The sequence below is a fragment of the Onychostruthus taczanowskii genome, unplaced genomic scaffold (genome assembly GCF_017590055.1).
Source record: "Onychostruthus taczanowskii isolate IOZ18803 unplaced genomic scaffold, ASM1759005v1 scaffold34, whole genome shotgun sequence".
NCBI classification, from domain to species: domain Eukaryota; kingdom Metazoa; phylum Chordata; class Aves; order Passeriformes; family Passeridae; genus Onychostruthus; species Onychostruthus taczanowskii.
In genome coordinates, this window is record NW_024500794.1 from 6602767 (window position 1) to 6617407 (window position 14641).

General features: G+C 40.2%; 1 protein-coding gene across 1 annotated transcript; it reads right to left on the reverse strand.

Annotated features, from left to right (window-relative positions):
• On the reverse strand, nt 1–12630 carry SFT2D2 (SFT2 domain containing 2). The gene is made up of 8 exons (XM_041410954.1): nt 12520–12630; nt 12157–12243; nt 11754–11839; nt 10580–10661; nt 8510–8545; nt 8322–8380; nt 7534–7563; nt 1–6918 (listed from the first exon to the last, which is right to left on the reverse strand). The coding sequence occupies exons 1-8, from the start codon at nt 12580–12582 to the stop codon at nt 6879–6881; spliced, it is 483 nt and encodes a 160-aa protein (XP_041266888.1). The 5' UTR covers nt 12583–12630; the 3' UTR covers nt 1–6878.
• Between the last annotated feature and the right edge of the window lie 2011 nt (nt 12631–14641).

Consider the following 14641-nt stretch of genomic DNA (forward strand, 5'->3'; position numbering starts at 1 on the left):
AAATATTAATTACTGAATCAATATTGATTACTGTTTCAATTTTGTCAGCATGAATCATACCTATTTACCACATAATCCTTAATCTAAACATCCCCTCTTCCAGTATGAAGCTGTTCACCCTTGTCCTGTGTCACTATGTGTGCCCAGTACAAAGCCCCTCTCCAGCTTTCAGCATTTCCCCAGCTTTTAGGGCATGACAGCCCCTCAGAGCTGCAATGAAATCACACTGAGCAGGTGACACTTTCATTGTACCATTTTTACACTACACCCATGTTACTCCACACTTATTCCCACAGAGGTTTTGAAGCACGAATTCTCGGGAATAACTTCTCTTAGAGATGCCACAAGGGAACGTAAGAGAAACTTAAAAGGGTTTTAACCAGGCTAACTTAAAATAGCAATCCCAAAGACTGGCAGCTTAGATAGACTATTCCATCTCTAATTCACCAGCAGCTTTCTTCTGAAAAGTGAGAAAACCAGAATTTTTTTCCCTTTAGGATCTCCAGCACTTCATGGCTGGGAAGTTACAAGCCTGTACCCCCACACATATTGGAACCACGGCTGAGCTCAACAGGAAAGGTACAAGCAAGGGATGCAAAATAACTATCAACCCCCACCTTTGAATGGCTCACATCCATTAAATACCTTCCCTTGCAAATCAGACCTTAAGGAAGGAGAAGGGAAAGGGGCAGACATTACAGCAGCTTTCCAAGAGCCTTGTCACTGAATTTGAATGCAGGTGACTTTGCAAGGTAATGGGATTCAGGGACTAGATGCTGCAGCACAGCTGACAAACCCTTTCAGAGCATTTCTAAAGTGCAAATTCATTCATCAACAGAATGCGCTTTAGGGCAGCTGATCGTTGTTTAGGGATTTCAAATCATGGTTTCATTTTTTATTTTTTTTTTAATCATTCAAGCATTAAGACCTCAGCATGACAATGAAGTGGCAAAGTTCAACAGCTTTGTTGTTATGCAGGAAGTTGATTTAGGCAAGTAAAATACCTCTAAGCTATTAGACACGGAAAGGATTTATTGCCCTATGAGGAATTGCAGTTGCCTTGATATTACACAGATGTATCCAGCTTTCCTGACATTCCTGGGACACTCTAACCTTTTCAAAAAGATAAAATGCAAACCCCTAGGTTTCTATACTACCAAAGACAGGCTGCTGCTTGCAACTTTGGAGTTTCCTGTAGGACAGAAAGTTCAGTTCAGTCCGCCATGAGACAGAGCTTGCTTAGAAGAACAATCAACAAAAACAACAACAAAATATAATTGAAAACACAGTCTCCCACAGCACACAAGTCTCACCACCACCCTTGCAGACAGGGAAAAAACCCACCTGCCTGTCAGTTAGGAGACAGTGTAACATACCCTGAACAGCCTGATGGACACACAGCCTTCATACACTGCCAAAAAATATTAAACCACGGCAGGTCTTTGGATGCATAGTAGGCACACACTTAAACAGACCAGCTCTTTGAAAGCTAAGAAAAATAAAATAATTGCCGCTAATTATTTTAACACAACTTCCTAAATCATTGATATTTTAATTTATTTACATTTTACTGAGTGTACATCAGTACTCAGAGCATATTTATTTCAGAGGTGTGTTGCTTCCTGTTGTCTTTGATGACAGAATAGCACCAGGCATTATTTCCTCTGTAGCATGGACTAAGGATAGCTTGTTGGCATACCTAGGTTGACTCTTAAGGTAAATAAATATGAAATAATGAAAATATCATCCTCACCTTAACACCTCCACTCATACCAACCAATTGTCTAGGTGCCTGCAACTGCTCAGTGAAGCTGCTGCAAAACTGGTAACACAAAAACTCCCCCCAGCAGTACAAGTTGTGTGCACAGCAAAGCAAGTGAGGACAGGACAATAATTTAAAAAAAACTAAACACACGAACAAAAGGAAACAAATTACCCACAGCAATTTCAGCATCATCAGGAGAATCAGCATTTTTAAAAAAGCCATAAGAACATTAAGAATATTAACTGTAAGAACAATTAATTTAATGCAGTGATAACTTTACTGAAGGAGATAAACAGCACTTGTAAGGGTTTAATTTCATTACAGAGAAAGTTGTAAGTCAGAAAAAAAGATGTTTATCAAAGTAAAAATCAAACAGTGTAAATACACAGAAAAAGCACATTAGCAAACACAACCAGTAACAGCATAAAACACTGCAGAGAATTTCTGAGTTTGGTTTCTATTTTACAAAGATTTCCACAGCTGGTAAAAAATTTAGCCACATTACAGTGAGGCACATGGTTTTAAGACAATAAACCATTTGTGTGCTTTCCCTCCAAAATGGTCAGCACATGCTATGGTTGTAAACATCAGTGTTTAAGACAAACGTGTTTAAATACCTTCCTCCTCCCCAGTTTACAATAGCACAGTGATCTCATGAACATGATTAAGTACCAAAATGAAGGAAAAGCTGTTCTCAGGAAGCTGGAGGCACACACAGAGCCCAACACACTTTCCTTTTAAAAACATGGTTTCTGAAAAGAACTTGTGGCAGAAAATTCTTCCTTGATTTTTGTAACAGCTCATGAACAATCTTATTACTATAAATACTAAATTAGATGAAATTGTTCACATCATCAGTGTTGAACCATTTCAGATAGCATCAGTATTCACAATGGACTGTAGGAATATAAAAAGGTAAAAGAATTTAGAAAGTGCAAAAAGGCCTCAGAAAGTAGACACAAAGCTAAGAAAGGCTGGGAAATTTCTAAACCTTCTCATGGGAAACTAGGAAGTTAAAAACCAAGTGAATACATTTATATTTATCATAAGGAACAAGAAAAAGCAAGAACTTATTGCTAGTTCAAGATGTGAGAAGTTCTAGACATATGCTTTGCAAAGATAGAAGAAGTTTCAGTCTGAAAAAATGAATTATTGTGTATTGTTTGAGGTTTATAGAAGTCCTTTTGTTGATGTTAAACCCATGTGGGTCACTTTTTTATTGGTTAGAGTATAATGACTTTACACCTTGTCTTTTATGCTATTGGTTCAAAGAATAGTTTCAAAAGAAACTTTTATGCTATTGGTTCAAAGAATATGTAGAAAAAGGCTCTGCATAAGTGGCCATCTTGTCTTTCATCTGGATTTGCATGGATGTTGTTATTTTCCTGTGTCTCTTGCTTTTTGCTTGTATGATACAAACAGATAATAAATCCAAAGTCTGCAACCAGTCAGGGTCCCATCCTGTTTGTGAGACATGGACCGATCCGGCAGAATGGACTTCATCACATGAAACAGAGCAAAATGTTGATGTAGTGAAAAAAAATCCCATATTCCAATGTATAGAGTCTCAGCACTTTGGGAACAGATGACTACCACCCTCCCTATTTCCCTTTCTAATATAGCTGGAAAGTCAGCTGATCCAGAATATACAAATTTCCTGCTAGAACTGTATGCTAAGGCTGCTTGGTTGAGGTTATGTTATCTGTACAGCAAAAAGTGAAAAAAAGTTGGACAAATTGGTCAACAGAGCAAAAATCACTTTCTGTTAGAACACCAAATCCTACTGAGATGGGCACCCAACATCGAAGAAGTTTCCTTAGGGAAGTCAGCCTTGAATTAAGTGCTGTAAGCAACTGAGCAAGGACTTTGGGAAGGAAGGAGCTTTGTGATTCCAACCAGAAGCTCTCTATTCACAGTAAAGTGCACACAACACACATTCCTGACCTCAAGGACAGTGGGATGGAAAGCTTCAGAAATACCCACCATGCTTCCTGCCAAGCAGATCACCAAAGCTGATGGTATCAAAACGTAGCACAAAGTATGTTTAATGACCAAAAAAAACCAAGGTATAATGATATAATCTAATTCAGATTGAAAACTATTCAAGAGGGAATATTCATATAGTTTACTCCCAGTTATGTAAAAATCATATAAAGTACTTCAATAAAAGGGAAATTTCTTTTGCTGATAAACTTGTCAACAGTGTCACTACAACTACTTAAAAGTAAGAATCTAAAGAGTTTTGTTCTGGGAGAGCTATTTTAAATAAAAACTGCCTGTAGATGAAGCAACAAACCCTGAGTATATTTCACATATTGGCAAGAATATGGCAAGTCTCTCCTACTGTCTGATGTCCCCAGGAACAGAATAAAACACCAAAGGGCGACATAAACCCCAGTGGCACTCTTGTGATCCTTGTGTCTGTCCTTGCCATCTTCCCTTGGGTTCACTTCCTGTAAGGGCACAATTACTTAGCCTCATGTGCTGTGCAGTCAAATGAAGATTTGTTCTTCTCTCTTCCTGAATAAAAGGCTATGAAGCTGGAATTACAGTTTTTAACTGAGAGGAGAGGGGGAAAGGACAAAAATCCATTTATGTGCTATCTACTGGTATTTTCATAAATTTCCTGCTTCTAATTGGCTGTGTTCACAAGAGCCAGCTAAAAGGTTCCAGTTAGCTAGAAGTAGTGCACATTGAAAAACTAATATTCACCATACCCAACTCTACTGTTCTTCCAGAAGAACTGCCAGAGAGTCAGGCTACCAGAACACTGCCAAGCTTGCCAAGGAATAAGCAAAAGGCATGTACTCCTCCTAATCTGAAGTAATCAAAAAAAGAATCCCAAAAGTCAAATTCCGTTATTGTGGCTGCTGAGCCTGGAATGATGATCAGAGTTAACGTAACTTAACTGGAGAGGGGAAGGAGAAACAATGGATACTGTGCTTGTAGCTTTTTCCAGGGACACTCAGAGATGCTAAAATTAAAGGAATATTGGAATGTAAAAGGTTTTAGCATTGCATTTCAATTTCCCTTATACAAAAGGAATTCTGTAAACATTATCAAAGTCCTAAGAAAAGACTGGCAAAGGTCCTTTGACTGATGTAAATTAGGTCTTGAACTTAGTCCCTGATAAAAAAAGACACACATCAGTTTAGACACTTGTCTTAGATCAGCCAGGGAAAAGAAGGATCAGTTTTCTTTAATTCCCAGTCTCTCTTGCAAATTTAACCAAATCATCTTTTCAAGAAGATTAATAGTCAACATATTTATTTCAGCACTAACTTCAAAATCCTGGGAGGCAAAAAAAGCACCAGGATGCAGTATTTGAATCTGCATAACTGTTTCATTCCAACATCAGTGCCATCTTTCCAAGGTGGCATTTTCCATTCAAATTCCTTTTCAACAGTAATTCTGGCACCTGGAATCCACAGAACACTTGTCAAAATCTCCCTTTGATACCATCTACAAAGGGAATCTTTAATTACTTTTTTCTGGAGGATCCTTACAGGTGGATGGTACTGAGCTTTATAAATTATCAGAAGGACACTTAAATTTAAGATTTTAGATCAATTAATTTCTTAATAACTTTCTGGAAGCCATAGAACTACTAGCCTTTACTGTGAGCTTATACTTCACAGCCAGGTAGATCCAGATTTTTCCTGCATTAAAGTCTTTGTGGCACAAGTCAGGGATACACTTGCCATGCAAACACAATGCTCTTAAACAACTAAACTCTTAGTAGATTGAGGAAGAGATGCTTCAGTTTCCACTAGAGTGCACTGGAAAACCATAATCTTAAACACTGGCTTCAGCAAGACAGTTTGGTAAGAGGAAAGGGGAAAGTAGTTAAACACTATCTCACACAGCAGAATCAGGAATCTGTGTTCAGATATTAAACTGACCACTCCAGTGCCATGGGAGTAAATTATTACATATAGCTCAGAAGGTGAAGAGACCACAGTGGCCTTGGAATTTGGATACAGACCACTCAGCATTTGTTTGGAGCTGGCAGAGGGATTGTTTCATGCTTTCCTTGCTACCACAGGCAACAGAATATTGTGCTTTCTCCTCCATGCGGAGAAGGTCACTGGTGTTTGCAAGAGTTTTAGCAGAAAGAAAACTGATTCCACTTACAAAGAAACAAAGATAAATATTGGAGTTTTAACTTATTTACAAGTTCAGAAGAAAATGTCTTTTCCCTGACCCAGGCTGCTTAAAAACAATAACCCACTTCTACCTTACGACAGTTTGTCCTTTGAGAAAGGACATACATAAATTATTTTATTGCTTGCCTACCACGCCCTTTGCATTGCTCTTATTCTACAGCTGGAGGAGAAAAGAAGCACCTCACTTCATGTGAAAAATGTCAGCTTCCTACCTTGAAACCATGAGCAAGGAAAAGAACTCAGGTTCCTGGTAGCTGAAAACATCAATGGATCTTATTTTACGAGTGCTTTTCCAACAGCAACAAGATTTTTCAGGTGAAAATGTCCCTTTCATGTATTTTAAGGAAAGACTATCAGTATGGACTGAGAATTAAGTATTTCATTAAAGATGCAAACATTTCATGGTTAGTCCAAAACCATGTTTGGTTTTAGAATTACATCTTTTAGAAATCTCATAAAACTAAAACTTTTCAAGAGAGACAGGAAAAGAAAGAATACCAATATTTCATTATCTAAGGTAAGCAGTGCAAAGATTAAGTGAAATAAGGCTATTTTTAAAAAAACCAAGTTTTTGGTAAGAAATCAGTTTTCAACTCTAGAACTGGCACAGTCCCACCAGAGCCAAGGTCTTAACTTTACAGATTTCACACATTACTTTGAAGCTTTTGCAAAACCAAATCCATTAATTTATGCAAGAATCACCATAACAAATTGTGGACCTCTGCCCAATTCTTCTGCCAAATTGAATTTCATTTGATCCCCTGTCCCACAGACATCATTGCTTACAAACCCTAGCAACTGCAGATGCTGGGTGTAACACAAGGAGCTTCTAACAAGCAGCTGAAAGGCATGTGTTGAAGACAGAAGTAGGAGACTACACAACACAGTGCTCCAAAACAGTTCTACCTAGAACTTCCTAGAACTTTGTCAGACATCCAGTATTCCCATTAGGACAGACAGACTGAAACACATTTCTTCACAGCATCCCTACAGACAGGAGAAAGAAAAAAACACAAGAGAATCAGTCACCTCAGTTACATGATCTGATAAGAGTCATTCCATGCTGCTATCCCACTGACACTGAAGGCTGTAGAGATCAGCTGACCATGTATTAATTGCATTAACCTGATTTGCATGACTACACAATTGCCTTAGAGACAAGCAGGTCTGCTCAGTGCCCACCTGCTGTGGAAGTGACACCTGCAAGACTTCACTGAGGCAGGGCACTGCAGCATGGTGGGGCAGGAGACACAACTGTGCTCATACAGAACAGTGCTTATGGGGGAGAACAGGCCAAAAGGGACACAGAAGAATATACATGTCTAGTAGCAGTTTGGACCAACATTCAGGCATTCCAAAGGTAAGCCTTATGCTCAGCATTTGGTCAGTAAGCTTACATATTCCTATGGGAAGCCCTCTCATTTTCTCCATTTGTGTTCTCCCACTAGAGAAAATGCTTATTTTCATTTTCAGATGTAACCACTTGTATTTCCTGCACCATGGAAAAGCCTCTAAAGTCACACATGACAATGCTTCTCTAAGCTAATCTTCTGTATGATTAAACCTCAAAATTACAAACAGTAAGAGAGTAGAGAAACTTACCTTGCATATGGTATGAAGGAAATGCTGTACCTAAGAAGAAGGGTTTTGAAAGTTACTTTTCATGTCAGATTTTATTAGAATCACAAATAAGAACAACCCCTCTGATATTCTAAACTGCAAGTTACATAACCAAAATGAAGCTCTGAGTTTGTGAGTAACAGGAAGGAGTTACCCTTGGGAGAACAGTTATCCTACAGGAGAACATGCTTGCAAGCCATCTTAGCCCAGCCAGGGTATGAAACATTAGGGCAAAATAGAGGGGGATGTTGTGAAAGCATTTTAAACACAGCTCCCCTGCATCCGGTATTCTTCATGCTCCAACACCTACAGGTAGGCAAGATTAATGTTGAGGGCTGGCTAGGTGTCTATATCAGTTTGTGCACTCCTTTGGTGACCTTGCAGTCATATGTTTACACGAAGAACACTGACAGTTTGACTGGCATAACTGGATGAGACAAATTCAGGAGAGAGTAAAAGAGGAATACCAGATAGTAGGCAACAAATTGATTTAAAAGGGAAAGAAAAAAAGCAAGCTCAGTTCAAGCTCAGAGAAATCAAAGAACTTCCTTTAGAAATGGAGCCCTGAGCTGTCTCCACAGCCTCTGTAGTGGTGTGAGACCAAGAAGTGGGAACAGGTCAGCACTTCACTGACGCATTGCCTTTAATCTAAGGGATTGACAAGGTAAAAATTTTCCTTCCACCTAACTGAACATCAAAATCCACACACAATTCAGCTACTGGTGTCAGGTGCAACAGAAAGAGGAGTGTGTAGAGAGGAAATCACTCACCATGCCATGGCAAAAAACTGCAAGATGCAGAAAAGCAGTGCGAGTCCTGCCTTACGCCACTGGAGGGGAGAGAAGGGGGGAGGGGGGAAGAAACACAGCAGAGACAACAATGTAAGAATCTTACTTTTAAAATATACTGCAGTTACATTAACTCCAGTTATATATAAATATAGGACTCCAGTACTCACCCAGAAAGCGGAACACAGTGTTAGTATGAGGCACAACTAGAAGAAAACAAATTATTTTAATTAAAAATAGATACAACTCCAGTTTCTATAAATATTGTAACACTGTAATGGGGTCCTTCACAGAGACAGAAATGAATTACATCATTTCACAGTTTTATTCTATTATGCATCATAAGAATTCCTCGTATTTAAAAGTTTCTTGTATTTGAAATGCTATCACTATTAGATTTCTGAAGTTAATTAAAGCAATCAGGAAATATCAGGGTGGTATCTCCAGAAAATGATTTTATGGCTGCAAAGGAGCAAGAGGAAGAGGTTCCTGCAGCTCTTTTGCATGTCCCTACTCCAACCCACACACTTCTTGGTGTCACAGGCACACACCACATTTCATTATTTTGCATAAATAAGACTTTTCAAACACTTTTGTTACCACTCTTAGCCTTTCTGCTTCTGCACAGTTCCGGATGATTACATGGTTACCACAGCATTGAAGTTATGTCATTACTTAAAAGCTCACCACTGAAACCATGCTACACTTTCAAGAACTTTGGGCTATTGCTTAGTAGCTCTCCTGTGTATATACTGAAGTAAGGCACAGTCATTCAAACCAGCACTTTTTCTGTTTTCAGAGTTGCACTGTGTGCAACACAGGTAAAACCTTGGGGGTAGTAGGATCATCTTCCGCTTTAACCCTCAGTTTTAACAGATGCCTCTTATTAGTTTTCATTTTCAATTTAAGATATGACAGCTCATTTATCTATGATAGATGCTGATAATTCATCTTCCTTCATCAGCATCTAACAGCCTTTAGATACACATGCACCATTGTGCTAGTGGGGATTATAATGTGCATCTTTCTGCTAGAATGGAAAAAAACCCTTTATAGTACTGTATATTCAGACACTAAGACATGCATTGCCAATGAAATCATACACTTGAGCTCAACCAGTACTGACAATAAATGCATTTCTTCCATTAGTTTTAAGGTGGTGATTTGTATATTGGTCTAAATACTGCATCATACATCTAATGACTGGTTTTATCCCAGTGAACAACATTCCAGGAATTCTCCTGACTCCAGGCATCCTGAATGCATAAAAAACACACATACATACACCACACAGTAGCTTCTTGCTTGGATCTGCAAGCATACACAGTCAATTTCTCAAGCTCTGCAGCATCTCTCGATGTGTGAAGACAAAAGGGAAGTGCTGATGCAAGCAAGCACTCTGAAGACCTTCAGACTGAAAATGGGAGTTTCATGCAAGTTAAACCACCTTTCAACTTTGTGACTTGCCAGGAGCAAACACAAAAGTTGCAGAGACAAAAAAAACCTGTGTACTTTAAAGAAGAGTCAGTCTGAAAGTTATCAGCAACTTTCACACACAGAAACACACACAACACAAGGTTTGCTATAACTTCCATCTGCTGAAATAAAACAATCCCAAGGGTGACTCCACTGAATGCTGAATTTGCAATTTCATTCTGCCATACAGGTTTCAAAACCTGAAGCTATCAGCCAGCTGGGAAGATCCCTAATGCAAGGTTACCAAGGCAGTTTCCCCAGCTGCTTTGTTACAAAGAGATGATTTTATCAAGGTAGAAATAGCTACACAGCTCCTTCAAGGCAATCAGACCCAATATAAAAAGAAAAAATAATGCAAAATAAAATATCTAGTGACATCCATAGGAAAACTTTAAAAAAATTAGTTTCCCATCATTCACTTCTTAGAGCACACATAAATATGATGTTGTGACCTCAAGCACCCTAAAAAAGCACATGCATGCTTCACACACACCAGCCATAGACCCCTAATGCTCATTTAGCTAAACAAGCTGGCTTCAGCTCAGTCTTGCCTATCAGAGAGCTGCTTTTCTGCTGCCACACTTACCCTTCCACTACAGATGTGCAGTGTTTGACAATTTAAGAAAAGACAAAAAAACATGAACCAAAAAACCACCACCAGGCACATCCTGAGCCACACGTGGATTGATGGATATGAAAGGACTTCACAATGAAAATTATTGCCAGGTTTATATGAGTTAAAAGTGACTCCTTTGGAGACTTACTAGCATAACAATAGTAGCAATCAAACGTGTAGGCTCAAACATCCGCTTCAACTGTTTCATTGGTCCCATAAGAAACATGGTGCTGTGAAAAACAAGTCGAGATGAACACAGAAATGAGAAAGGCAAAAGTGAAACTCGGTAAGATTAAACTGTCTGCTGCCATAGGGGCACCAGTACACTGTGTTGTTATGGCAATCAGTGCAGCAAAACAAAAGAAATGGGATTATACAACGAGACAAAATCCATTCCCCCTTTTCTGTGTGCAAGGTATTTACAATTTTATTCACACTTGTTCCATTAAAATTAACAGAAGCAGAGCAGAACTATCAGGTTAGAAGCACAGGCCAAGGTCAGCTCCAATCAGATCATCCTTGACAGATGCTTTTCTAACCTGCTTTTCAAAAAATGCTTTTTAAATCTTTTCAAGAACACCATCCACAGAGGCTCTGCATGGACTGCCACGTAATCCAACTCAATTCCTCTACATAAAAGGCTGTTTTCATGCCTGCATCTGTTCTCTGATCCCTTACCAGATCTGCAGCCTCATTTAGGACCCTGGTGATAGATATTGGATGAATTACACAAGGTGAAAGTTTTATCTGAAGTGATATTTCTGCCTCATATACTATATTATTCTGCCTCATTAGCATATTACTTCCAAATCCATTATTTATGCTTTCCTGCATCACAGTAAGCTTCCACAATCACAGAAAACTGGGCCTGTCACAGAGTATGGAGGGCTTTGCTTCAGGAACCTCGAAGGCCAGGAAGTCTTACTACATATGCTTGCCCTGACAGATGGACTGCCCCAAACATATTCACCAAAACACACAGAACACTGCCAAATGCAAAATGGCAAAGAATTATTTTTATCTAGGGGAGGAGGAACCAACACAATCAAAAAACCTCAATGCTTACAGCATGAGTATGATTCCTGTTCACTGATGAGCAACTTTTACCTTGAATGCATTACTAATAACAACAAACAAAATTAAAATTTTCTTCACCATTTCAGGGCACTACTGGGGAAATGCTGTTCTGTAGAATTCAATGAGAAAATTATCTACAAAGGCAAATTTTCTCTTGCAAATGCAACAACTTCTACCACTCATGCACTATCATTGTGTTTTTGTTTCTCATCTGTATTAGGGAAATTATATATAAAGATTGTTACCTCCCAATGGATGCAATATTCCCCAGGGTATAAAACACTGCAAAGAGAACCAGCCCTTTCTTTGGTATCCATAGCAGACAACTACCCTAAAAAGGAACATTTAGAGAAAGGGGGAGGGGGAAATGAACAGGTTTTAAATTGAAACAAACATATATATCCAAGAAGTGTCACATCACGAAAGAAATCTTAAGAAAACTTCGAGCCAAACTGCAGAATTATGCATACGAAAGTAAATCTCGTTTATTGGCATTCTTGTTAAGAGTCAGGGTATTGCATCTAACTGGAACCGAGTCAAGGGTCTACACAGAGACTCGGGAAAATCAAGCAGCAGCACGGAGGGAGGCTGGCATTAGCTGGGCTCCTGAAACTCAGATACGGGGGAGATCTGGCAAAAAGTCCTTACCAAGATCGAGCACAGGCATCCGATCGCAAAACAGGCAATGAAACCTTTCACTCGGGTGCCCCAGCCTAAGGAAGTCGCATCGATAACCTGGAAACGAGGAGAAAAACAAAAGCGAAACTTCTTTACTTTTAGCTCTTGCCTTCTGCCGAGCGCGAGAACTTCCTCAGGCGCTGCGGCGCCGCGTCCTGCTCAGGCACTGTCCCGAGTGTCCCGCGGGAAGGCCGCGGCACCGGGACCCGCGGGGGCAGCGCTGGCCGGTGCCGCCGGCAGCTCCTCATGGCTGCTCCGCCGCCGCGCCGAGCACAGCGGGGACGGGCGGCGCCGGCTCCCCCGCCGGCAGCGGGGCGGCAGCCGCAGCGCTACCTCGGCCAGGCCGCTCGGCTCCTCGGCGTCGCGGCCGCTCAGCACCCGCTTCAGCTTGTCCATGGCTCCGCACTCCGCCCGGCCGGAATGCCCTGCCCTGCCCTGCCCTTCCCTCTCCAGGGACTACCAGCCCCGGCAGCCACCGCGCCCACCTGCACGCCGCAGGTAGGGGAAGGCCGGCGGGGCGGCGCGAAGGCTGCCGGGGAATGTAGTCCAGATGTGATGGATCCTTTCTCCTCCCAGCACTTTCCAATCCATCGCTTGGCAGTAGCAAAACTCATTTTATAGTCAGTGAGGTTTCATTTTAATCCCACGCCTGCTACTTTATTTTCGTAACGAGCCTAGCAGTGTCCTGCCAGACAAAAGTATGCGGATGCAAAGTCCTACTAGCAGCCAAAATTCAGCATCACAAGTAGTTATTTCAGTTTATTTTGCTCAGTTAAAAACAGAATTGTAAAAGGTTTGGTACATTTTATTTAGCAACATACAAGGAACAATATAAACTGCCACAAAAAACTCGACACAAAACAGCTGGAGAATCACCCCACTCCCTCCCCCCCGCAAAGTTATTTATTCAAAGTGTTACTTCTCTGTGGAAAATTTGTGTCAGAGCACTTGCTGTACGCCAGTTTATACCACTGCTTCTTGATAATCTGCCTGGTGTAAGAGAGTCACAAAGTGCTCTAATTTTGAACTTGTAACTGTAACTTCCTAAAGGTGTTCTTGTGATTTCCCAAACGCGTGTCTCACTGAAATGCAAAGCACTCTTTAGAATAGATGGAGAGCACGCATCTATAGACAGGATACAAGTCAATTCCATGACACTTTACCAACGGGTCACAAATTAGGATGTATGACGAACAAGAGAAAACACACAGTATAAGCTAAACATGCAGAGTGCCCTTTCCAGTGCTCCCTCCCCACTCTGTGGCTTTGCCCCACACTCTATTTCAGACCAAATGAGTTTAATGTTAGCATCACTGACCAAGCTCAAATCACAATTTGAATTAACAAATGCAGATATAGTTTCCTTCATGCCAGCACTACATGAGCTCTGCTCCCAGCTGTAAGAGTGCTTTTATAAGCTCTAAGGCATGTATACTAATAAATGCTTAGAGTAAGTGCCGTGATTTACTTCTACCAGAAAAATAACTCTTCACCCCCATTTGTCATTCCCTTCATTTTCACTCTTTCCTCACTTCGCTCTGTTAATGGAGTGGACCCAAATAATCTTCTATTACTAAATGGATTTTAATCTCTTTGGTGCTGCATTAATTTATAGTCCCTTTCTTCATCCTGACACTGAAATGTTTAAGAAACAAGGGCAGGAAGATGAAAAAAAGCCAACAGAACTTAGGACTGTAATGGGGAACATAGAGGACCTTGCTTCTATTTCAAAGTGGTCATAAATTAATTCACCCAGATCATGTCTGATAATTATCTGGTAATTATCACAGCTGACAACTTCTTTCAGAAACTGTTTCAGTTCTCTTCACTTATACATAATTTTTTTGCAGTAAGCGTTTCCAAAGAATTCCAAAGATAAGGCTGAAGGTGTATTCAGAAAAAAATATTCTAATCAATAACTTTGTACAAACTAATCCTCACAGTCTCTCTGTGAGGTAGGCATATATTAACTCTCATTTTTACATACAGGGAATGGAAGCACAGAAAAATGTCCTCCCCATGGTTAGAGTAAATCAATGACACAGGAAAAACTGCTGTTAATTCCTGCCTTTCCACCTGCTGTAGAATTCACTAGACCAGGCTGTCTCAAATAAAAGTGAAATCAGTGTGTTGTTTTTAATAAGGAAACAGTCACTTACGTGGCACTACACTTTTTTGCCCCAATAAAAACCTCAAGGTCTTATCTACATGAAAACCACCTCACAAAATATATGATTAAATACTAGGTTTTGTGGTGGGTTGCTTCTAGTAAGCCATGTGGTGTAGAATACGAAGATTTTTAAACAAAAACCCCAAGACATCAGAATGTCCATGTTCTTATCTGCAAGCACCTTGCACCACAGGGCCTGCTTTTCACTGCAGTTACTTGCTTTCTGCACTGAGTGTCAGCAGCAAACCCAGGCAAGCCTGCTTGCCTGCCCCATTCTTAAGCCAA

What these genes read in the sequence shown, in the direction of transcription:
- SFT2D2 (XM_041410954.1), bottom strand. Translation starts at nt 12,582, where the DNA reads ATGGACAAGCTGAAGCGGGTGCTGAGCGGCCGCGACGCCGAGGAGCCG. An exon ending in TTGCTACTATTGTTATGCTA is followed by an intron (nt 8,546 to 10,579) that starts GTAAGTCTCCAA and finishes GTTTTCTTCTAG; the next exon opens with TTGTGCCTCATACTAACACT. An exon ending in CACTGTGTTCCGCTTTCTGG is followed by an intron (nt 8,381 to 8,509) that starts GTGAGTACTGGA and finishes TCTCCCCTCCAG; the next exon opens with TGGCGTAAGGCAGGACTCGC.